This window comes from Coturnix japonica, chromosome 11 (assembly GCF_054131305.1).
Source record: "Coturnix japonica strain WE chromosome 11, WE-NBRP24, whole genome shotgun sequence".
In the NCBI taxonomy this organism is placed as follows: domain Eukaryota; kingdom Metazoa; phylum Chordata; class Aves; order Galliformes; family Phasianidae; genus Coturnix; species Coturnix japonica.
Window position 1 is genome coordinate 27,631,991 of NC_140673.1, and position 24,745 is coordinate 27,656,735.

Here is a 24,745-nt window from a genome sequence, read left to right on the forward strand (position 1 = left end):
GACCTTCTTGTCCTAGAATCAAATAAAGCAGCAGGAATGGCTGGATAACAGGAGTCAGACTCTTTCACCTGTTCAAACATCGGTTTGTTAACCTGGCAGGAATAATATGTTGGATAAATTAGAAGGGGGAGTGGGGGGGGGGAAGAGATGAAGATGCCCAAACCCATGCAATAAGCCCAGAGGGAGCTCAGCTGTGCTTAAACCTGACAAATGTGACCTGGTAGAACTGGAGCTGAATGTCTGCTGCTGTTTCTAGCTCTTTCAGAAGCACGTTTGCTCCATCCCCAGAAGTTGCTAGGATCCGGTGTGCTCCACGGCTCTGCATCTTTATTCAGAGCTGTGCCCTCAGAAAAGGGTCACGTTTAGATTTCTGTGGGCACCATCCTGTTGCTGCTGGAGGAGATGGCTGCAGCATTTTGCCTCTTGCAGAGCAGGAAACACTTCTTATTTGTACTTGTTGGCTTTTTCCTTACTTTTGAGTAGGAAGCTTGCAGGTTTTTCTGCAAACCTAGAAGAGTCTCAGTTGCAAGACTGGCATCACAATGGGTATCTGTAGGTAAGACTGCAGGAGATCACCCTCATTTTCTTGTTGTGAGAGGTTGGGGTACTATCACTGAATGCAATGGCTGCACGACAGTCCAGTGTGACTGCTGGAACGGATGGGATGGTTTTAATCCTTCATTATTTAACTTAATAAATATTAAACATTACCTTCGGCTTCCTTTTCCTCCTGATATCCTTCCTGCTACTAATGCTACAGTCAACATTGCTATCTTTATGGCCAACGAAGGCGATTCTGTATCTCATGTGGGGTTCTAGCAAGTTTGCAATCTGTGCTGCTGCAGTTTGCTTTAAGGAGGTTATCTCCAGTCTGGGATTTAATCTCTACTTTTGTTTGCTGTATTTCTTCCAGGCTTCCTTCGCTTGGATTTCTGGCTGTAGCTTTACTGCCTCGTAGCACGGACTCCTGTTAGAGCCTCTTGGTGTGCGTTCAGATTTCATACTGGTCAAACCTCTCCTCCAAAGAGGGGCAGAGCACTACAGGGGCTGCCCGGGGCTGGGGGGGGGGTCACCATCCCTGGGGCTGTTCGGTGCCGATGTGGCACTGAAGCACCCCGAGGGCGAAACGGGCCGAAGCGCTAAGTAGGTCAGCGGGACCGGGAGCGCTGCCCGGCTGCCTGCGTGTCCCCCTCGCTGTCTTCATGATTAAACTTTATCCTCAGCCCCTCGCTTCCCCGGGGGAATTCAATGTCAATACGCAGCCACATCGCCTCGTGCCGGAGGAGGGGCGGGGCGGGGGCCGCCGGGGGGGGCTCGGGCAGCGGGCGGAGCGGACGGAGCGGACAGACGGGACTGAGTTCAGCGCTACGGGAGCGGAACGGGGCTGAGAGTGATCCGTGCTGTGAGTGGTCCGTACTGTGAGTGATCCGTACTGTGAGTTAATTTCGTTTGTTGTTTTCAGACCAGTTCTTCAAAACAAGATGTATCATCAAATCGTTCTGAGCATCTCTGTGCTGCTGGGTAAGTCACTGCCGACTGTGTGAAAAGTAAGTGCTGACAGTCGTGTAGAATGAAGAGTTGTCTCTGCTTTTGTTTTATGGAGCTGTTGGGAGTCGTAGTGCTGCATTAGCACATGTAGAGGCCCTGGTTTATCCTTGTGCAGGATTGAAATGTTGGCACTCCCGGGGTCGAGCCTTTGTGTCTTATCCCTAGAAACAGTGCAGGTGATTGGTAAGATCAGAAAACATGAGTCTGGTGAGTCAGAATGCACTCAGATAAATGCCTCATTGAACCTGGCAGAAGGGCAGTTTGTTCTGTTACCTTTGCAAGTGCAAACGCAGAAGGGAAGATCCAAGTTCCATCCAAACTGCAAACTTTGTTTAACTCAGCGAAGCCAAGGATCACTTTGAGTTTGAGCTTTGCTTTTCCGCCTAGCTGGCAGTCTGGCTTTAATGAGCACTACATTGTTAAAGTTGCTCCATTCACTGTAACTGTTGATGAGTATAACAAGCTGTTTTTCTGCTTGGGAAGTGTCCGTACTGGTAGCGGTGTGTGCTGTTCAGGGACAGCTGGTATCTTGGGAGGTGCCTTTTCTGTTTATAAATTTTATATATAAGTTTATAAATTGAAAGAAGAGCCATTTAAAGAATTTTGATGCTGATGCTTATGGAGGAAGCAGATGCTGCAATCCAGTGATGTTAGCTTCAAAATCCTTCTTATCTTCATGAGAAGTGAGGAGCTCCTCAGGCAATATCCATACCTTTATTCAGTCAGTATTAAATATCGTCTTGTTGGTTAATTCTTCTTTTAAATCCCTTATGTAAACTGAAGGTGTGTACCTTTTTAATTAGAAAACCTGGATGCCTCAGGGAGGTTTCAGAGCTGCTTGTCACTAACTGGTGGCCTGTAAGGGTGGCTCATTGGTGTCTCTATTGACTGGCCATCTCCCTGTTTCCAAATGGAAAAATAGCCATGGTTGGCATCTTCATAGCCCTCTTAAGCCAGGTATGCCACTCACTGAGAGGTAAACTGCACGTGATGGCCTCCTGTGCATCCGTGTTGTGGAGAACTGGTTGTACCTGTAGCAGGAAAGCATTTTGAATGCATGTTGTGTTTTATTAACAGGAGGTTAAGAGCTATAGCAATCCTACACTGTCCATTCTGTACTGTAATTCATTACAGATGTTTGTTTTTTAATTCACCTGCAGAAATAGTACCTGCATATGTTTTGAATGTACTTAATCCTGTGACACTGGTGTGCTCTGAGAGGGGAGAGCCTGCTTTTAGAAAAAGAAAGTGACTTGACAAGAGTCTCTCCCAGCCCCTCACCTGACTCTGTGACTTGGGCAGTATGTTAGTTAACTGCCCTGATTTGTAGACAGTCGTGTCACTAACTTGTCCATGTTAATCTTTAATATGGACTAATAATCTGTGTGATCAACTGGATCCTCCACGTGGAGCCAGGAACCTAATGAGGCTGGTATTTATGGAGGCACAAACTCTGTTAAAGGAGGGAGGAGAGATGAGCAGAGCCCTTCAGGAGTCTGGTTGCAAAACCCATGCAAAGAGCAAATGAAACACTCCAGCACGCTGCACAGCAACAGGGTGTCTGCTTCTGATGCTGCATCTACTCTTGAAAAGCTTTCATTTTAGATTTTTACATTATTTAACTACTACACTATCAGACAGAAAACTTCTGTGTTTCTTAGTTTAGATGTTGCAGGCGTAGAGCATGAATTAATTTCTGCCTAATGAGTGGTTTAAAATATTTATGCCTTGCCGAGCAAAAAGCTAAAAGCAGAAATGTGCACAAATCATCCACACGTCTTTCTGCAGCCAGAGCTTTAATCCGAGCAATTCATTCAGTGCTTTACAGTAAATTTCTTCAGATATTCATCATTCTCAAAGTCGCTGTTAGTGTCATTCAAGCTACAGCTTACCAACAAGAGCTGCAGCTGTGGCCAGAATGCTCTCATTTCGGAGAACCCAAGTCTGATGGAAAGATCCATTTTTGCCCACATCTCATTTCCCAGACAACACGTGGGTGCTGCTCAGTTGCATCCAGTCCTGTGTTCTGGTAGCACTGTTCTTTGGAACTGAATGGTTGTGATGTGACTACATTATATTTACAGTGGGATTATTCTTTCTGATTGCAATTGTCCCAGCACTGCAGGGAAGGATGAAATTTGTCTGTATAGTGTGTGAACTTAGAATTGGATTCAGCGTGTTTTGAATACAAGGTGGTTCACCTTAAAGCGTCGTTTCCGCTACAGTCTTGTTCTTGACCTATTTCAAGAGGCTGAGGAAACAAAAATTTGTTTGTAGAGACTTCAGAAGAGGAAGCTGACGTTTGTCAGCTGTGCACCTGTTCAGAGGTGATGTCTGTAATACTTCTGTCTCCAACTCAGAGGAGATGAGCCCCTGGAAATGATTTTATGTAGATATATTTTAATAAGAGCCTTTCTGTATAATGTCATTTATTCCCTTTTCTTAGTGTAATGACATGACATTTTTCGTTGCCAACATCTTTCTCTTTCTTATTGTAGGCTTTCTTCACATGGCAGCTGCCCATTGTATGGTCCATGAGATTCATCCCAGGAGCTTTACGTTACCATGCCTGCTGCTGAATGAGACATCTTGGAGTTCTTCTGCTGCTGGAGTTGTACAGAGCTGGTCTGGTTTAAGGAGCGAGTATGGAACTGCTGAAACCAGCCCTTCTTTGCCAATGGATGAGGAAAGTTTTCTGTGTTGCCATTGGAGCAATAACAGCACCAACTGTTCTTTGTACAGAGCAAACATGGAAGCAAGGATGCTTATTCCTTCAGAAATAAGCATCTCTGCATCTCAGGAAAGAGGTAGGTTTCTCTGTCAAGGGTGTAGTGAGTTTAACAAACACGTTGTTTTTAGTAGTTCAGGAATGTTTAATCTGTTTTATTTAGATTCAAATTGGAACATTGAATGTTGGGTTGAAGGCAAGCTGGATCTCTTAGTTTGTAGCCTGCAGTTCCTGAAGTTTCACATGAGACTTGATACGAAGGTTCATCTTTTATATGCTGTGTAAGTACAGACTCAAATTTCTCACTGTTAGCATTACAAATGTGAAAGCATTTTCTAAACCATCAGCATTGGTCTCTCAGCTTTGTAGCACAGCAGTGGCACCAGCTTCACAGGCAGGTGAGACTTTATGTACCTTATCTTACCTTTAAGTCATCTCAGACTATACGGAGAAAAGCTCATGGTTCTATCTTTGAATGAAAAACAATTAGCATGGGGAGTCTCTCTGCTCTTATTATTTCCAGGTTTCTCAAAATGTTTAAATGAGATAATGGTTGGCTTGCTGAAATATCTTTGCTTTTGCACTGGTAAATTCAGACACTGCAGCCTAGTTCTACCTGTTTATGCTTTTGACCATAATGTTCTCGCAGAGTAATTAAGTAACTTGTTGTTTTGCGTTGTGTTAAGTGTTGCTCTAATCACATTGGTGCTGCTGGGAGGCATCCATCTGTGTAGCTGTCACTGTCATAAATACTCTGTGATGGTAATTATCCCGACTCTGGGGTGGCGTAGCATGTCTGATTTTATTGTAGGTGGGTCTATTTGATTCTGGTTTCACTGTTCCTCTTGTATTACTGATGGATTGGAAGGAATGATGTAACATACAGACTGAATTTCTTGAGGAAACCTGCTCCATAAATAGTTGACCATGCTAAATTTACAGGTAACAACTTCTATTTAAAATACAGAACTAGATGGCTGGCATCACTTGCCATAAATTTTATCTGTAGTGAATGCACTGGTAGCAAATATGGTTGTACAGGGACATAATACTTTAAAACTGAAACCATTCGTTGAGTGGGAGCCCACAGATTTCCAGTGTTCCTCATGACTGTGATTTTCAGCGTACCATTACATGTGTTTTTGCAGAAGCACATCTCACATCTCAGTGTGCCTGTGTTCCATTCAGTCGCAGCTGCAGAAAAGTCTTACCCAGTAATCCTGGCTTGGTTACTTAGTGCGGCAGAGACAAGGTGCACTGTGGTCCCTGACACTGGAGGCCTTGTCTCACTTCCCAGATTCTCAGGTGTAAGACAAGCCATGTGTGAAAATAATGACCTAGAGGAATCTGTAAGATGAAGTTTTACTCCTTCAAAGTTTTTTGGCATTAAAGATGTACCCTTTTGACTTTGCACATCCATGGTTTATTTCCTTGTAACTGTATCAAGTTACTTGGAGTGGAAGATGTGTTTCTCTGCCCAGAGCAATGCTGTGATGAGGGTACCTTTCCCAGCACCATGTCTTTGGGAGGAGAAGGATTATTCTGGAACTTAATGAGACAAATTAGGTTAATTTTCTACCAAAAGTGAGTGATAGTTGCGTGTATTCCAGGAATGCTGTAAGACCTGAAGGTTGATTACATTAACTGAAATCACTGAGCCTTAGGGATCCTTTTGCAGTGGCACAGATGAATGCTGGTGGGTGAGTTCTGAGTACTGATACAATTTGCCCTTTCACTGGATGGTGATTTATAGGATATGCTCGTATTCCTGAACTATTTGCAATGCCCGAAGGGCACTTCTTTAGTTCTGGGCTTAGACTGCTGTGTTCTTACAGATAAATTACACAGTTTACCTCAGCTTTGGTGTCTTCGTTGAGTGCATCAGTTATATACACTGTGAGCCTCATGTGAACCAGTCAGCCATCTCTCTGCAGTGAATAAGCCTTACCCAGAGGACAAACACCTCTCTATTTGAAATACAGTGTAAAGAAGAATACTTTGGTTTTTGTTTGTTTTACCTTCCAGGTCAGAGCTGTCACTGGGAGATACATCTACCAGCTCTCTGAAGGGGGCTGCCCTGGCTGCTCAGTGTAACTGCAGTGAGTGTGGCAAGTGTGAGTGCCATGTGCCTTCCCCAAGCCTCAACCACACTTACATCATGTGGCTGCAGATCGTGACTGGTGTAACACCTCTTTGGTCACCCTTGATGGCAGTCAAGCCCATAGACATAGGTAAGTGTTATGGAAGCCTTTGTAAGTGGGATGTCTTTGGATGAGAAGGAGGACACAGAACAGGAAAGGACTTCCTGATGTTGCCTTGGATTGCTCACTGAGCAGGAAAAAAGGCTGTTCTTAATGCTGCTTTGCAATTAAAACCCTTCTCTCCAGCAGCTCTGTTTTTCTTATGTTTTTCTTTCTTCCTTACACATACAATTAAACATTTTCCAAATTGGAAAACAGTCCTCTAATATTTAATAGAGCCAAAGCCTTCGTGACACAATGAATTGGATCTGTGTCGCTGTTCATTACACGAGCACAGTTATTGCAGACCTTGGCAAAGATTGAACAGGTTGAGTCTGTCAGCTGTAGGGGAAAAATCAGAAGTTTTATCAGCTACTTCCCAACTGCTGTGCTCTGCAGACAGAACAAGTTAAACGTCTCTGGGTTGGGTGGTTCTGAAGATGAGGGGCTGCATTCAACATTATGCTGCTTTCAGATGATGCCACAGGGAAAAAGTTATGCATTCAGAACCAAGTGTGCCAGCGTTAACACTGGTCTTATTAGATTGTTCTGCTTAGTGAAGTATATTTTAAGTGAGTGCTAGTATGTGTTCTGCCAAGGGTTAGCAGAAAGTACTTTAGAAAGTAAAAATATGAAAGTTTGTGTAATACGTCAGTAGAACAGGTGGCAGCAGCAGGAGAACACATCATTATTTGTATTGTAACATGCCCAGAAGTGTGATGTAAAAGTCACTGACTTTTTTTTGTTATAAAAGCTGTGGCCCTCTGCTGAAATCACTTATTCCTGCTGGTGTTCATCATTCCATCTCAGTGCATTTAACTTGGAGAATTTGGATAAGTAATAAGAAAATAAGTTGTGACTTTGTATAGTGAATTTGCACTGAAAATAATAACAGTTGTTTGGTAAGTTGAGTGAGGTTCCAGTAATACCATCCAAAGAAGACGACTATAAGGGCAAAGAAACCCACAAATGGCCTCTTTGTATTTAGTCCAGTACTGAAGGTTCAGACTCTTCCTGGAGTGAACACCCAGGTTGCTCTGAGAGGCTCCCGGTGAGACTACGTGTTGTCCAACCACGTCATTCAAATGCCAGGAGCCAGTTACTTGTGGGGCTGTGGGGGCAAGTTGTGGACATCCAATGCAGACAGGGCTAAAGTGAGCGTGCACCCACTGCCTGAGACCCTTGGAAATGCTTTCTTTTCAGGTAAGGCACATGCTGTTTAATCTGCAGTGGTTTTTAGCAGGATATCAGCCTTGCATGAGAGGAACTCTGCTGAATGAAGACAAGGTCAACCAAAAGGCACTATACTTACACAGTGATATGAAAAGGTCTCATTAACAGGTAAAATTAGGATCTCAGTTCCTTGCCTGTGTCCAAGGAAGAGTGAATGTGATTGCAATCATCATTTTAAATTGCCCATCTATTCTATTTCCTCCTCCACAGAGTTATCAGTATCCTTGTGGGAACTTCCCGAAGCCCCCTTTTTCCTTCTGCCTTAATGTAGCTCTGTGGGAAGCCTTTTATTCATAGCCATAATCACAATAGAAGGGATGGGAAGATTTAGGAATCGTGTGTGCATTATGAGGATATTTCCTGTCTGTTAAGGAGCTGAGCAAATGGCTTTGTACAGCACTCCCATCCCTTTCAACCCCTTCTTCAGCAAACCAGATAAGCTGGTACTTGATTACTGGGGAGAAGCACGACCAAGGCAAGAAGTACTTGTAATTTTAGGGCAAACATTAGGTCAGACAGCATATCCTGAGAGCTAACTGTGTAACAGTGCCAGGGTGAACTTTCACAGTAGCATTACACAACACTGCTCTCTCATTCGCTGTCTGTAGAGCAATTGTTGAAAACTGAACTTAAAGGGTGAAAGAAATTTCCAAGTCAATAGAATTCATTACAGCCAGCGGTCACAGGCAGTGTAAACTCATCCATTGATTTGTCTGCAGTAAAGCCTGAACCCCCTTTGAATGTGCATCTGGAAATGACAGAGAGAGGTCAAGTGAAGATCTGCTGGTCTGAGCCTGCACCGATGCCATACCCCCTCCGGTATGAAGTCAACATCTCTGGAAGTTCGGGTCAAAACAGCTGGCAGGTGAGTCAGCCCCTCTTCCTTTCTTTTTCCTGAATCGCTGTTCAATAATAATAGATTCTGATAATCCAACAGGTGGCTCAAATTGCTTTAAATACCTCATTAGACGTAGACAATGCGCTGCTTGATTCTTCCTCCTTTGCTCAAGTGCGGTGCAAGAATCATTATGGTCCCGGGTTCTGGAGTGAGTGGAGCACGCTGTATAACCTGAATGTGGGAGGTAGGTCACAGCGGTCAGCTTGGGCAGTAAGTAAACTGCTGGGATACTGTCAGTTTTCCAAGTTTTTTTTTGTGGGATCAGTGTGTGTAAGAACATTATCCAGGGGGATGCAGCACTCTGTGTGCGGGATTTGGACTTAGAATTCCCCTGCAAGCTCCTTCTGCATCTCCTGCCCATAGCTTTACCTGAGGTTGTGCTCTTTCCTTTATAGAAGATTAGCATTAAATGATAAATGCTGGAGGCTGCACAGTGATCTCCCTGACACCCCCGTGTCTGACTTTATTGCTTTCAGACCCAGCAGAAGCTGAGTCTTTCACTTAAGCTGCTGTGTGTTGTTTTCACTGCACTGCCCGTGTGTTTTTTGTCAGTTCATTACTATTTGCCTAGGGACATAAAGGTTATTTTTATTAGAACTTGTAAACATGAGTTTTGGAAGGAAGCAGTCAAGGATCTGTTCCTGCTCCTCTGCCCTCTAGCGATTCATAATAACAAACATGGGAGAAACACATGATGCAGAGATACAACTGGATGATAGTAATTTTCTGTTGATCTGTGGCTTCTGCTGTTGTTCTGATTCTGATCTCAGTAGATTTCTTTCTTTTCTTGTAGCTGAAGTGCTGTACTTCCCTACCAAGATGCTGACCAGTGTTGGGTCTAATGTTTCATTTCATTGCATCTATAAAAACAAAACCAAGAGAGTAACGTCCAAGAAGATTGTTTGGTGGCTGAACTTAGCAGAAGAAATCCCAGAAAGTCAATATACGCTTGTGAATGATCGCGTAAGCAAAGTTACTCTTTTCAACTTGAAAGCAACAAAACCTAGAGGAAGTTTCTTCTATAACGCGTTGTACTGTTGCCATCAAAATAGGGAATGTCATCATAGATACGCTGAATTATATGTAGTAGGTAAGAGTCCAGATGATTTTAACTTGGTTTTGGTGCTTTTTAATAGTAAGGTCCAGCTTCTTAAACCCCACTTGGCTTTTATCAAATAATTACAACTTGTAATGCATGTTTTTTGTGTAAACAATTATATCTTATTAATAACCTTTAATGTGTTTTTAATTAGATGTGAATATCAATATCAAATGTGAAACTGATGGGTACTTAACTAAAATGACTTGCAGATGGTCTGCAAACCCAAACGCATTGCTCTTGGGGAGTTCCTTGCAGTTAAGATACCACAGGTGTGTATAGCTTTTAATTCACATCTTGTTTGGGAAGCATTACTCAGAAAGTACTATTACAGCAAAGAACCAGGAATAGGTGGTAAAATGTGTACATACAAAACGTGCTCACCTCCTGTAAGCCAGACTTCTCTCAGTTGGAACTCCAGAGGTATCAAACGTATGTTCAAATGAGGGCTATGGGTATCCAAGTAGGTGATGTGGATTCTATTTTTCATTGACCTCCTCTTCTGCATTTGTGAGTCTTGTAGGTGCAGTTCAGCAGCCAGTTCTATAAATACAGTTCAGAACACAGATCTTTATTGACTCAGTTGTGACACTGACCTACATCTAACTGAACTAAGTACCAAACCCAGCTTTTGGGTTTTTCTCAAGTCTTTCTGCTTGCAGAGTGAATGCAAGTTCACCTGGCTCTTAATGTGGACACATTTGCTTCTATCAGTTATGTAGAATCTTCTACTTGCCTATTTCTACAGACAGTAAAGAAGCAAAAAAAAGAAGTAGCCAAAAAAACACGAACAACCCACCCAACAAAACCACTCATTGACAGAGTACTGGAGCAGGAGCCCAGACTGGCTCTAAAATCTCTGTCCTTGGAAAGAGACCTTGGGATCTCAGCTGGGCAGGAGCCTCGGCAGACTGGAGCTCTCTGTCTTTCTCTCTACATACAGACAGTATATAAATACACAAGGACCAAAAAAAATTAAATCTTGCTCGTAAGATTCAGAAAGGAGGTGTTGCTTTATGGAGGTAACGTTGGTGGCTGGAGCAATCCTTTCATTGCACTGTTCAGCAGGAATAGATGCGTAAAGGTTTTACAGAAACAAGACCTGAGAGCCTAATCCTTTGGAAAGCTGAACTGTCCTTCCTAGTGAAGGAGGATTTAATTTCTGCACTACTGTTGTACCAAGATGAGAAGCTTTTGTGGACTAAAGCAATAGCTGGGATGCTTGAGATTTCACGTGGAGACTTCTATGGCAGGGCTGGTGACTGAATGACATCTGAGGTAGCTTTTGTTTTGACTGTCTTCAGGAGTATGAATGTCATTAGTGTTGTGCTGGGCAGGGACCCTGAACTAAACACATTGCTGCTCATGCCGTGGTTTTATCCCCACTTTTTCACTGTTCAGGTTTAGCTGTTTTTTTGTTTCCCCTAATGCTACATAATAATCTGTACTTTCAGTGTTCTGCTTCATCGAGCACCGCACAGGGATACAACTGAAATGCTTGCTGAGTGCTAGTGTTTAATGTGGGATTTCTTTTGGTATTCTTGGGCTGGGATTTTGTTTCATGCCTTTTTAATGGAGTTGTGTGCGTGGGGATGTGCATCCTCGCTCTGGTAATACTACAGACTGCGAGAGCAAGAACTTAAGAAAGAAGTGCCACTGGGAATGGATGGAGCACACAGCTATTCTTCGTATTGATATGACTCCATCTGGGAGATGAAATCCCATGCTGTACAGTGATGTGGTGTGATAGCTCTGCATGTTGGTGTTTTGTTTTCATTGGCTCCTTATTACGTCTTCCTCTACAGTCAGTGCTGCCAACTGTAACAGCACAGAACTGATCGTGCTGGAAAAACAGGGCGCTAAGCTAAACCTTCTAAGCAGCAGACAGCTGTTAATCAGTATTAGCTGTGTTGACAGGAAGAGGAAGGATTCAGCTAAGGCTAACTTTTGTGGTGCAGCCGAATAATGAATACCCTATCTGGCCACTCTTACTGCAAGTCTGAGCTGTGCAGAAGCTTAGGAGGAATTTGGAGCCTGTCTTTCACACCTCCCATAAGACATAACTGCTGTTTTGTCCAGAGCCCAGGTCTCCTCTCTTCTGTTGCCAGCTGTGATACTGACTGCCTGTGGGATTTTGATAGCACCCTCCAGAATTAATACTCGTATGGAATTTCAGTCTCCTGGAGACTTCACTGTGCATATCTGATTGGGCTCCTGTGCTCTGGAAATGGCTTGGCAAGTCATATTCCTGGCTGCCTTGCCTCTAAATACCTCTAAAGTAACTTGATTTATTAGTGTTTGGAGATGCCTGCTCTTTTTGTACCTCTTTCTTCCTGCTGTTTGCCTGTTATCAAAAGATTTTGCACTGGGATGAGCTTTCCATGTCCTACTTTTCCTGCAGGCTAAGAGACAAAGCTTTAAGGAGCAGCACTGCTGTGTTAATTCTCCATTCAGTGAAGAGTTAAGTTCAAGATCTGTCCAAATAAGCATTAAAAAAAGATCACCCAGTTCCAGTGATAACATTCGTTTTAATTACCTCCTATATGACTAATGCCACAAGCAGATTATTGTTGCAGTGCATTAACTGAATGTTTCTCCTCTTTTAAGGAGCAAAATTTATTGTTCTAACTTTCCAAGTACTCCTCCAGAATCAGAGGTGAAAGAATGCCATTGCCAGAGGAATCATTCTTATGAGTGCACATTTCAGCCTGTTTTTCTTTTATCTGGATACACCATGTGGATCGAGTTTAAGCACTCACTGGGAACACTTGAATCCCCACCGACCTGTGTTGTTCCAGCAGATGTGGGTAAGCCTAGATTTCTGCACGTCTTCCTTCACTTGTGACCGTGGATTTCAGGCCTTATATGGTGTAGGTGAAGCATTTAAAATGAATTACATTGTGGAAAGAACATAAACACATAAGAACTTCAGTGTTGTCTTCTAAAAAAACATTGGATTAAATGTTATTTCCATAGATTTTGCTTGGCAGAGGAGTAGACCGTGACTGTAGCAAGTACCTATAAATGTCACGCTTAGTTTTGTATGTTTATCCTTTTGAGTGTTTTGCAAAGACATACAGAGGACAAAAAAGAAATAGTTTGGTAAAAGACACTCTGATTTTTAAGATTCTTGATTAGCTACTTGTTTCTGGTCTCTTCTCTGAGGAAGGGCTGAGAGGGCTGGGGCTGCTCAGCCCAGAGAAGGGGAGGCTTTGAGGGGTGCCACGTCCATAATAACCTGGAGGGTCATGCAGGCAGAACGGAGCCAGGCTTTAGGCATTGGTGCCAGTGCAGACCCAGAGGTGCTGGGCACAGGAGCTCCCTCTGCCCACCAGGCAGCACTGTGTGCTGGGCAGTGCTGGAGTGCTGGCACAGGGACCGGAGAATGGGGAGGACTCCTTGGGGAACTCCAAACCCACATGGCTGTGGCTGTGGCTGGGCACAGCTCTGGGGGCCCTGCTGGAGAATGACATGGGTTGGATGGACCCAGCGGTAGCCCCAGCCTCAGCCATCCTGTGGTTCCCTGAAGGTTATGCTTTGATGCAGTGTAACATGATAGCACACTCCTGTGCAGCTCTTGTTCCATAGGAGCTGTTTATGTTCTTTCATGCTTTTGCAAAGTTTGTTTTGTGTCACATAAAGCGCTGAAATTTGTGTAAAAGAGGCAGAAACAGTGCTTGAGTGTTTTCAAACACTGCAAAATGTGCAAAGCAAGTCTTGTCATTGGGTCCATGACTCAGAGCGCTCATTGGACTCTGTATTGCTTTGGACACAAATGAGAACATATGTAGAAGGAACACATTGCAGCTTTGGCTTTGTGTGACTTCTGCAAAACATTTTTCTACATCCTTCTACAGAGAGCAAGTATCAGTTTTCCACCCAGATTCAGTGTTTGCAGTAGCTGGTTCCTTCTGTATTCCTGATAGGCCACAAAGTGCTACACGAAATAAAGCAGAGTAGAGTATGTGCTTTATGGGTGTAAAGAGGTACCTGCTGCCCTTGGGACAGAGGGAGGGGTGAAGTGATGAGCTGAGCTAATGACAAATAGCAATGCTGATGTTGCAGTCTTTTTTCCCATTCGCATTTTCTAGTGAAGCCACTTCCTCCCTCCAACATTAAAGCAGGGATCACCAGAAATGATGGGCTGCTGAACGTGAGCTGGACAAACCCCGTATTTACAAATGATGACCTTAAGTTTCAGATCCGGTATGCAGTGAACAAGGAGGAACTCACATGGGAGGTACTGTCTTCTTCAATCCGGAGCGAAGCGTGAATTGTTGCAGTGCTGTCATGTAGCCTTTTAGCTAGCAGGTGTTGATGGAGTTGTAGTATGCAGTGAATCAGAGCTCTGAGTATTTGCGTTATCTGGCAAGGGAATGTTACTGAGTAGGCCTCTCTCTCCTGTTGGATTTATTTTCAAGAGTTTTGATTATCACAGGTGCCAAAACAACCCTCTGTTCTCACCCTCAGTATTTTGACTTCTGTTACAGCTGTATGAAGTTGTAAGCGTACCAACAAGATCGGCTGTGATACAAGTGCAACTTTGTGTTGAATATATTGTTCAGATCCGCTGCAGAGCCCTGGATGGTTTAGGCTACTGGAGCAACTGGAGCAGATCAGCCCATGCAGCTGTAAAAGATATCCAAGGTAGGTGTGACTTACGGGTGTGCTCTGGTGGTTTGTCCGCTTTCAGGCTGAGATGTGACTCTGTTCTTTCAAAACTGTAATGCTGCAGCTCCCTTACATGGCCCTGAGTTTTGGAGGACTATTACTGAAGATCCAGCAACGGGGCAGAGGAACGTTACGCTCCTGTGGAAGGTGAGAATGGTAACGTTTCGGTCCTGCACTGTGTGAGAGGTGTGATCCAACAGCACTGCCAGAATTACACAGCAAGGAGTGTGGTGCTTCCCCTTGCAGGCAGTGCTGTGTCGTATGTTTGTGTCAGTCCGCACCTTCAGTGTTAATTATGCAAATAGGTTGAAACAGATTTAACATGCAATTTGTTCTAATACTTGGGGGCGTGGGGGGGAAAGGTAAGATGGAATCAAAGACTGTAAGGGAATGAGAGATGCAGTTTTTGGCTGCCAAGTTCTACTAACAGAGATCTCAGAGCAGAATGTGCCACTGACTCCCAGACAGCTGCCTGTGCAAACACTGCTGCAACTGCATGGACTTGGCAAGGCTACCTCCAAAGGTTAAAGCAGGATAGAGGAAAAGAGTACAGCAAGGACTGGCTGCTCCTTGCAGTGATGTTAAGTGTGAAAAGAATCATCTGTCCCAGGTTTTATTTTGTTGTGTTTTTTTGTTGTTGGTTTTTTTTTTTTAAATCCTGAAAAATGCCAACATAAAGCAGCAAAATTTTTAGGAGTCTGAAACTTTGTGCTTCCTTGTGCCCTCTTTCACTGGAGAGACAGCAAGTAGGGTATCCGAGTCACATCATAGAACCATAGAATGGCCTGGGCTGAAAAGGGCCACAAAGATCATCCAGTTCCAACCTCCTGCTATGTACAGGGTTGCCAACTAGCAGACCAGGCTGCCCAGAGCCACATCCAGCCTGGCCTTGAATGCCTGCAGGGATGGGGCAGAGAGGAAGTCAGGTCTGTGGGTGGACTTTGGTGTCTTTGCTTAAGGCATATAGAATATCTATCTGGGGTCACGTTTTCTTCAAACTGGGACGCCGACACTTCTGCCCAAATGTTTTCTTTTGAAACCAAAGTCTGGGCTGTTGATTAATGTCAATGTCTGCCACAGCCACTGATGAAGAATCATGCATTGTGCAGTGTGAGCCACTACATCGTAAAGCATCAGACGTCAGAAAACACCTCGTGGTCAGAATATGTCGACAGAGGCACCACCTGCTCATTTCCATGGACTGAACACACGCACACCATTACAATTTTAGCTGTGAACTCAATTGGAGCTTCTTCAGTTAATTTTAATCTGACTCTATCACGGCAAATGAGCACAGGTACGAACGTGAGGTAGTTACTGTTCTGCAATATGAAATATGTTCAGAATCCTTGTGATGCTTTTAGGCAAAGCTTTCTTTGTGATGAAATTCCCTTTATTAGGGGAAAAAAAAGCACCTGGAAATCGTACCTGTGATGTCTCCTGTCCAGTAACAGAACACAAAGTAATTAACCAAATAAAAATGGTAGCATACTGTGGAACTGATCTCTCATCTGCTTCGTCTTGGGAACGCCCTGCATTCTTGCAGGGGAACATTTTATTGTTTCCAGAACGAAATGTGGTCTCCTTTCCCTGGCTGGAATGAGGTGCAGTCCTTTTTCCTGAGCTGCTGTGCTTCATCAATAAAATGAAGCCTATTGGAATTTTAAATCTTATATTGTGTAACGTTCCTATGATTATGTGTTCTATGGGAAGCAGTTCTGCAGTTTATTCATGGAACTTTTCCACACTAATGCCATTTTAGAAGCGTTTTTATGGGTCAGGTTCTTTCTGGTACTGTACGTAAGGGTGGAGACCCATAGTTGGTAGCAGATGAAGTGGGAAGCGTTTGTGTGCCTGGATTATGGTCTGGCTGTGTTATTTAGGGGGATTAGATGGGATTTAGCTTGCAGACTCTCAGTGTACGTTTTCATAGCTGAAGTCCATTTGTTGATTATTTCTTAGTGAAGCGATGATTAAGGAGGTACACATGACAACACAGACATTTGTCTGGTGAGAAGCTCGGTCTGTTTAGTGCTCAGGACTAGTTGGTATGGACCAAGCTTCACTGGCTTTGAGGAGTACATTTGCTTATGCGAACCATGGATCAGGCTGTACTGTATAATGATAACACTAAGATGAAGCTCTTAAATTGTAGTGGTCATTTGTGTGCGGCTATGCAGCTCCTGCTGAGCCAGCTCTCACCTCTGTTGGAGCCCTTGTTTCTCACAGCTCTTCTGTCCTTGCTTTGGCAGTGAACGCTGTGCAGTCTCTTATTGCTTACCCAGTGAACAGCACGTGTGTGATTCTGACTTGGACACTTTCACCTCAAAAACATGTGATAACATCTTTTATCATTGAGTGGAGAAACCTTAACAAAGAAGAGGAGATGAAATGGGTGCGAGTTCCTCCAAATATTAGTAAATACTATATTTATGGTGAGTGTGTACTTGAAAATGTAATACAGTACGTTAATTGCAATGGAATAGAAAAATACAGCATCCCCGAGCTCTCAGATTCCTCTCTTCCCATCTCCCCTTTTCTGTTGTTATGGTAAGGAGCAATACAGTTGCTTTCTTAACTGAAATTGATGCAGGATGAGGCTGAGATGTGTGTTCAGTTTTTGGCAATACAATGCTATTAGCTCAGGCATACTGACCATACCAGCTAGTTACCTAAGTTAGTGCATTAATTCTATCTGCATTATTTGCTTTAATCTTAGAAATGTTTACAGTAGTTGCATGAAAGTGTTAATTCCATGGAAAACAATTTGCTGGATTATGCAGTGAGTATTAATAGTTTTAATCTTTTGATATTAAAGTGTGTGCCTATAAAAGGTAGTTTTCCTCTTTCCTGCCTGCGGCCTGGCTCTGATGTGAGACCTCTGCAGGCCTTGTTTCATAGCAGGGTAACAGCTTGCATTCACAAGGCTGATTTCTTTGCTCCAGATCATTTCATTCTGATTGAGAAGTACCGATTCAGCCTGTACCCCGTGTTTGCTGCAGGAGTTGGCAAATCCAGAGCCACGGAGCAGTTCACCAAAGGTGAAGGCAGCATCCCTCTTCTGCGTGGTTCACAAAGTAGGAGCTTGTTGGTAAAGAGTGGAAGTCTGTGCCTTATCAGAAGAAAAATGATTTTAATACATCTAAAAACAGTGTTTTGGATTTCAGTTCCTTTAATGTGGAAACTCTTTGTAGAGTGAACTGAGAGAGGCAACTGAATTTCCTACACCTAACTGGGTAGCTGAGCTCCTCAGTTCTTCATTTCCCACTTAGGGACTGTTCCCTTATCTATCTGCTCTCATTGCCAATAGTGAGCGCCTCCCACCAAGATGGAGGAGTCACCTCAGTATTGAGAGTAATTCCTTCCATTTGTCTGTTCGTTCCCAAGGTAAATGCTGGTTAATGTGTGATAAAGCTGTTACCAGATTTCTTTTGCTTAGGCTGTTGCTTCTGCTGTTTATGGAAGTTGTCATTATTTGTCTTTTGTAAACTGTTTGTTCACAGACAAATTATTTCGCTGCAGCGTTACCTGCTTTGCTTTTACTTCCAGATGGATACACCAGTCAGACCAGTCCTACCCTCTATATGGTTCTGCCAATAGTTCTTTCAGCCTCCGCGCTGTTGCTTGGGGCACTGCTGGTGTTGCACCGAAGGTAAATTTGTCCTCACTGAATCCCATGCAGCCTTTGGAAGGCGGTGTGGTGGGCAGTGTCCTCCTGAGGACAGCTGGGATCATTCTCACCATTTCAATCTTTGAGATGTACGTTAGGCAGCGGGCTCTGAAATGCTGCACCAAGGATCTGAATGCCTTGTTACCTTGTCAGTGTAACGACCAGAGCTGGTGTTCTTTCTCAGTGGGAAATACCACGTCGGCCTGTATCCCACACTGCTTGCTTCTGCAGTGCTTTGTGGACAAGCTGATGGCTGCTGGGTGCATTGAATTTGTAACACACTCTGTGCTGCAGATGGAATTCTCCTTACAAACTAAGGTCTGAAGGGAGAGCCAATTCCAAAAGAAGTCCATTTGAGTTTTGTGGAGGGTGGGTTGGGGTCCCACTCAGCAGAGGCTGCCTGTGCATTTCATAATGCACAACACTGCCAGCTGCTGTGTCACTTCTTACTTTTTCTATTTAATTTTGACCTTCTAGAGGATCCCAAATGACTGTTCCATGGTCACAGTGTCCTGGATAAATAAAAGGCCACATATTCCTTTCCTTACATAGCAAAGGTAGCAGCAATACAGCATATATGAGTGCAGAATTAACTCCAGAATTTACCTCGTCTTTCAGAATGAAGAAGCTGCTCTGGGAAGATGTTCCGAACCCCAAGAATTGCTCGTGGGCACGAGGAGTTGATTTTCAGCAGGTGTGTGTTTTCCTGGTGCTGCTCTGCCCCACGCTGTGCTCAGGGGCTGTCTGCTCAGCACTGAGCTCAGAGTGTTGGTTAGCCTGGAGCCCGCCTGAATTGCTGAGCCTGGCACCTGGAGCCTCTGAAGTTGGCAATACAGCAGTTCTTTCAGCTGTAGAGAGCCAGCACCCTGAAATGTGCCAAGACCAGAGACCAGCATCTCTTGAATGCGACACGCCAGTTGTAGAATCCAAATGTGTCCCATTGGTGTAATGCTATGAGTGCAGTGCTTGTAGCAGTGGCTGCATGTTTTGCTGGAGTAAACTGCCACTCCGTTTACCATGTGAATCAAGAGCTGTGGTGCAATGAGCTGTGACCACTGAGAGCCTTTATGTGGACACAGCCCATTTGCACAAGGAAAGGGAGCTTCTCACAGTCGTGGGAGCTGACAATGTGTAGTCACTGAGACAGTGATCTAAATCAGGCCCATTAAAAGAGCACCCAATGGCAGAAGATTCCTTCTGGGTATTTTAGTTGCATTCCCAGGGGAGGTTTCCTTTCTCATTTCATTTCAAGGGGAGATGGGCAGTCTTTCAAGCCTAATCATGGTCACTGCCTGCTTGATCCTTTGGGCCATCTCCAGGCTTCCTAGGGTTAGAAGGCTTCTCTATTTATATTCATAAGATTGGAAACCCAGACACCTTATGATGCTCACTTGCTTTATTATAATGAACCGTAGAAGTAGCTCTGTCAAAAATCTAAAATACCCTTGCAACAATTAGGAGTAGGTGCCATGTAACAGACCAGAACGTGGCTTGTCACTTGTACAAGGCTCTCCTGTTAAGATCTTCTGAAGTCTTTACGTGCACCTGGTGCAGCAGCAACTCAGAGAATGCAGATACTGTATGCATGTTGTGTCTTGGTTGTGTTTTTTATCACCTACTTGATGCTTTTTTCCTGCAGGTTCCAATATGCAAGCTGTTTATATGGCTTCTTTATTCGTTAGTGTTCAAATAAGCAGCTGTATCAATGCAGATGTCTGAATCATCTCTAACGTTAGAAACAAGCAAGCAGAAATCCCCAAGCACGGCCTGGTTTAGGTGATGTTAGAGCAGTTTCTGCCTACTGTAACATGCATTTAGCACTGCATCTTAATTTTAACATTATTTTTGTAGCCTTTTAATGTGCTAAAATACTTCTCTGATGCACCACACCATATGTTTGAATGTTAAATGAAGCTGTAGGAGTTCATTCTGTGGGGGAGGATGCAGAAGGTGTTGTCCAGCCTTGTGGCAGCAGTCCCTGTGCCTCTGCCTTGCTCTGCAGGGCTCGCTGTGTTTTCCTTGCCCATGTTGGTAGGTCCCAGAGCAGTCTGACATGGCTGCCCCCATGGCTGCATCCTGGGAAGGGGAGGGATCTGTGTGAAAACAAGAGCAAAGTGCCAGGAGGTTCAGTTGCAGCAGCACACCTGTGTTCTGTCTGTTTAATCTTTGCATTTATAACGAGAGGAGCTTGTGGCGATCCAGATGGATGTCAGATTTGGCAGCACTGGAAATGATTCTCCTTACTGACTGGTGGAGCTGAAATGAGCACGCTGAAGCTGGTGATGTTTTAACTAGGAGGGTGAAGTCATTCCTGCGGATACTGTTGCATATTCATATCCCTTGCTTCATAATTAACGGGAAAGAAATGATGCATGCAAGTATGAAAGAAGCTGGTGTTTGACATGATTTTGGACAGCTCGTTCTGCAGCAGAAAGCACGCCTCCTTCGTGCCCTGTATTAGTCTGTCTGCAAAGTACTGAATAGGGTTAAGTGCACAGGGCCAGTCCTTGGATGAGCAGGATCACCTCCTGCTCATTTTGTGACATCTGGGGCTGAGACATTCTTTGCAGCAGTGTGGCCAGGGCCTAATTCTGCACCTGGATGTGTGAATGCAGTTTCCACTAGAGAAAGCAGTGTACAGCACAGGATGGTGTTCTTGCTTAGCTGCAGTAACCACTGACTACATAAACAGCCCATCTGCCACTGCTGGGAAGTTCTGGTGTCTTTTTGAAGGCATTTGATGCAGAACTTCTGTCTCGGCACATACCAGTATTCAGTCCTGCAGTCAACATCAGACCATTGCTTTGGATATTCAGCACTGGACGCTGCTGTTTGGTGCTCCTGAGCTGCATTCACAGAGCACTGTTTTATCAGAATTGCATTCCTTATTGCAGCAATAGCTTAAAGTCACAGTTTAAAGTAGGCAGACGTAAAGGCTTGCAAGAGTTGAGCCTACACGTGTGTCAGAACCAGGAGAAAATCACGTTATTTGCTCAGTCGGTGCAGTGTGTGCTCAGGTGTAGCAGGAGGCAGCGCTGCGGGCAGGCTGTGCCATGGGGGGGCAGCAGCCCCAGCCATGCGAGTTGCTGCGCTCTGGTCTATCATTGCCGAACGCTCTGAGTGTTTTGACACGTTCCTAGTTGTGTTGGCAGCTTTCCTGCTATAAAATATGGTTTGTTAATACACACAAGGTCTGTTTTTATCTGTTTGTTTTGTCTTGATTTCCTTAGGAAATACATTTTCTTCTTAAGTGACTTCTCCTCTGTAGCTAGAAGTTCCTGTTTGGTTCAGTTTGGGCTGTTGTGTGTTTCATGTGTGTGTATATTGGGTAGGAGGGAAGCGTCCTTTCCTCCAAAATAAACGTTCCTCTGTGAGCAGCTCAGACATACAGCAGGCACTGGGGTGGGAATGCTCTCAGAACACTACAGACAGCCCAAACTTGACGCTGAATAATCCAGCCCTGGCTGCAGGAGTTTGTTTTACTTGGCGTGTCTGTGATCTCAGACTGGTTAAATAATCTAAGTGAAAAGCCAAGAAAGCCTAAGGGCACACAGCCTTTGTCTTACAAAGCACTTGGGCACATTTCTTAACCCTGAAGCAAACAGGACCCCTCTGCTGCTGGGTTTCAGCTTCAGTGGCCGCTGCCTGGCTGCTGCTCTGATCACTTGGCATCCATGCTTTGGCTTTGCCCTCAGCCTTCCCCACCAGCCAGGCACATAAAGGAGGAGGAGATGTGTTGTAGGGGGCTGTCAGTGATGTGCTCTTATTAAGCTATGGGGATTTTGTCTGTGATTCTTGAAATCTTAGCTCCATGCTGAAATAGAGCTGTTAAATAGCAGTTGAGCATTAAACTGTATCTTTTCTTCTAGCCTGAAACTTTTGAGCACCTTTTTGTCAAGCACCCTGAAGCAACGTCATTTGAGCCTCTTCTTTTGGAGCCAGAAATAGTGCTGGAAGACATCAGTGCTGCTAAAGCTTTGAAACAAGAAGACACACAAGATTTCTCAGCAATGGATTCCATGTTCCCAAAAGCAGCAGGCTCTGAGCACGACTCCGCATGTTCCAGCAGCCCTATCAGCGGTCGCAGCTTCTCGGGGTGCTCCCCCAGTGACCCAACCACTGCAGAGACGAGTCAGTCCAATGTTAAGTATGCTGCTGTTATCAGTAACTCCGAGTCAGCTGGGCTTTACAAACAGAGCAAGAACCCTGGGAGTTTTGGTAGGTGTTTGCTAGCTGAAGGCTCCTTGGCTGCAGCTGCTTGCTCAGATAGCTCCTGGGAGCTGGGTAGCGAGGCATTCCTCCTGCTGCCCGACCAGCCTGACAGCCGGCCCTGCAGGACCCTTATATTTTCAGAGGGATTTTCAGAGCCTTCAGAGCAGGATGGTGCTTTCACAGCCGGAGGTCCAGAGCGAGGTCTCTGTTACCTGGGGATGACATCATTGGGCAAAAGAGAAAATGGCATTTTTTTAACACAGAGCTCCAGACTGAGGTGCCATTTCCATACAGCTGATCTACTCAGAGGTGTGGGGTTTCTTCAGGATACACCTCCTAATTTAAATGCATTTATCCAGAGCAGCATTAAAGCCATCGTGCCATACATGCCGCAGTTTCAGATGACAGCTGCCAAGGTGCAGGAGACCACAGAGAACAGCTGTTAAGCCCTCATGCCTTAATTTCGTGCTCTTTATGGCTTTCTAAGCGTAGGTACGTGCCCTGCTTTTCTCTCTCCTATCTTCTCTTAGGAAGGTTGGGTAGCTGGAAGTGAAGGAACCACATTACTGATGTTGAACATGAGACTGTGGTACGAGTGGCATCGCTGTACAGCTCACATTTCCTCCAGACCCCCTCCATAAGAACCCGCAGCAGAAATGGCAGGAAGCTGAGCCAGGAATGCTGTGCTGTACCTGCAGTGAGCTCACCTGTCTGTGTGGGTGTGAGGGAGTCAGGGTGAGTCCAGCCGCCCTGCTGAGCTCAGCCAAAGGGCCTCAGCTGTGAGCAGGAATCAGGTCCTGCATCCCAGTGGGACCTTCTGGGATACGCAGGTAAACCAACCCACAGTTCTGCAAGCCAAATAGGATTTTTCTACTTTATAGTTGGTAAATATTTTTGTATACATAATTCTTCAAAGAGCTGTTTGGGAAAGCTATGACAGGTGAAAATGTGCATCCCAAAGCTAAATTTTTATGAAACGTATGTAGGCGAGGAGAAACAAAAGGGCAAAACTCATCAGCGACAGTAAATAGTAGCAGAGTGAGCATGTGTTGGGGATAGGAAATTCTGTGGAGCAAAAGGGAGCAAAGTAGGAGCGTGTTTGCACTTGCAGAGAAGCTTTGCAGGCAGCTCCCTGGGCTGGGAAGGTGCTGGCATTGCTTGAGATGGGGTTTTGTTGCTGCTGCTGCAGTGCAGCCGTGTCCGTGCCTGGAGGAACAGTGCCCTGCCTGCTGCAGAGCTCGCAGATGGGATGCATGCGGTGCAGCTCTCTGTAGACCACAATAATAAAGGCATGGTTCATCATGAGCTTTGAGTCCCTTTAACTCCACATCCTGCAGAGTTTTCTGCTTGTGTTTGGTAATCTTTCTTGAGCTATAGAAATTTACATTGATCTTATCACTGACCACTGTTAGCAGGTGCCCATCCAGTAACCAAAGACAGAGCGGTGCTAAGTGAGGCAGCAGTCCATGGGGTGAGCCTGGGGGCTTTCCTGAACCGAAGGGATGGGATGGCTTTGCTGGGATGGGCACAGGGGAGGGCAGGAGGTCCTGTCTGCTCTGTGCAGCACTGGGCTGGCTCAGAGCTGGAGGCAGTGGGTGCTCTCAGCACGGATGGCAGCAGTAGGAGCTGCCCAGGGATCTCCATCTCTGGGAGCCCCGCCTGTCCTGGATGCCTCACTGCCATCCCTGTCACTTCATTTCCTGATAGCCAGAGCAAGCGGTGCTCCATAGAAAGCATGGTATGTCAGCAAAGGAAAATGTGAAGTGTAACAAGTGTATGAGTGAGCAATTTAACCCTGGGTGCCTCTCCTAAAGCAGCCTCAGGCTGTGCCTCCATCGAGCTGCCTCTGTTGGCATTTCCACCCCCACCAAATGGACCTTCGCTCTCAGCCTTCCTTCCCATCTGTGTCCAGCCTGAAGCCGTACGTCCTGCATCCCCCTGTTCCCAGTTCCCCTCCTGTACCACTGCTGCTAAATGGGCCATTGTGCTGCTTTTTCTTCTATGCTTTTTTATTTCTCCGTGGCTCCGCGCTAAGGAAAGGCCTTTTCAGTCTAAGCAGGAAAAGCAACCAGGAGGAGCCACGTGTGGCTTCAGGAGCACAGACTGAGCTCAGCATCCACCTCTGAGAATTAATTATGAGGAGCATTCAGGAGTGCGGCTCATTGATCTCAGCAGATGAATGGAGCGCGTTGCCCTCCCACTTACAGGTCATTCGCAGCCGTAGTTAAATGCCCTTATTTAGCACGATTGATGTGAAACGCAGTGTTGCCCACTGAGAACATCCGCAGTTTGTTGTGTGCCGTTGAGTCACCGCTCGGTCTCTCCATCCTCTGCGTAAAACAGGCCGCGTGTTTTTCTTTTCCGCCCGCGTAAACTGCCAACTGATTTCTGAGCGCAGCTTCCAGTCCTGCAGCTTTCGCTCCTGGAGCGTTAATCACTTTGTGAC

At 45.0% G+C, this 24,745-nt stretch overlaps 1 protein-coding gene across 9 annotated transcripts; it reads left to right on the forward strand.

The window, feature by feature from the left end:
* The first annotated feature begins 1,298 nt into the window (after positions 1 to 1,298).
* On the forward strand, positions 1,299 to 23,604 carry LEPR (leptin receptor). Of its 9 annotated transcripts, XM_085512380.1 has the most exons (19): positions 1,299 to 1,402; positions 1,463 to 1,521; positions 4,047 to 4,355; positions 4,440 to 4,557; positions 6,302 to 6,507; positions 8,469 to 8,614; positions 8,687 to 8,831; positions 9,441 to 9,737; positions 9,901 to 10,018; positions 12,354 to 12,553; positions 13,838 to 13,986; positions 14,237 to 14,393; positions 14,482 to 14,564; positions 15,498 to 15,714; positions 16,670 to 16,852; positions 17,363 to 17,458; positions 17,967 to 18,069; positions 18,706 to 18,781; positions 21,957 to 23,604. In XM_085512380.1, exons 2-19 carry the CDS (start codon positions 1,482 to 1,484, stop codon positions 22,743 to 22,745), a joined length of 3,432 nt encoding a protein of 1,143 aa, XP_085368506.1. In that variant the 5' UTR covers positions 1,299 to 1,402; positions 1,463 to 1,481; the 3' UTR covers positions 22,746 to 23,604. The 9 variants fall into 9 exon arrangements, with proteins under 9 accessions (XP_085368506.1, XP_085368508.1, XP_085368507.1 ...); XM_085512382.1 differs by lacking the exon at positions 4,440 to 4,557 and having other exon boundaries at positions 1,317 to 1,402; XM_015870838.3 differs by having other exon boundaries at positions 1,356 to 1,521.
* Positions 23,605 to 24,745: the final 1,141 nt, after the last annotated feature.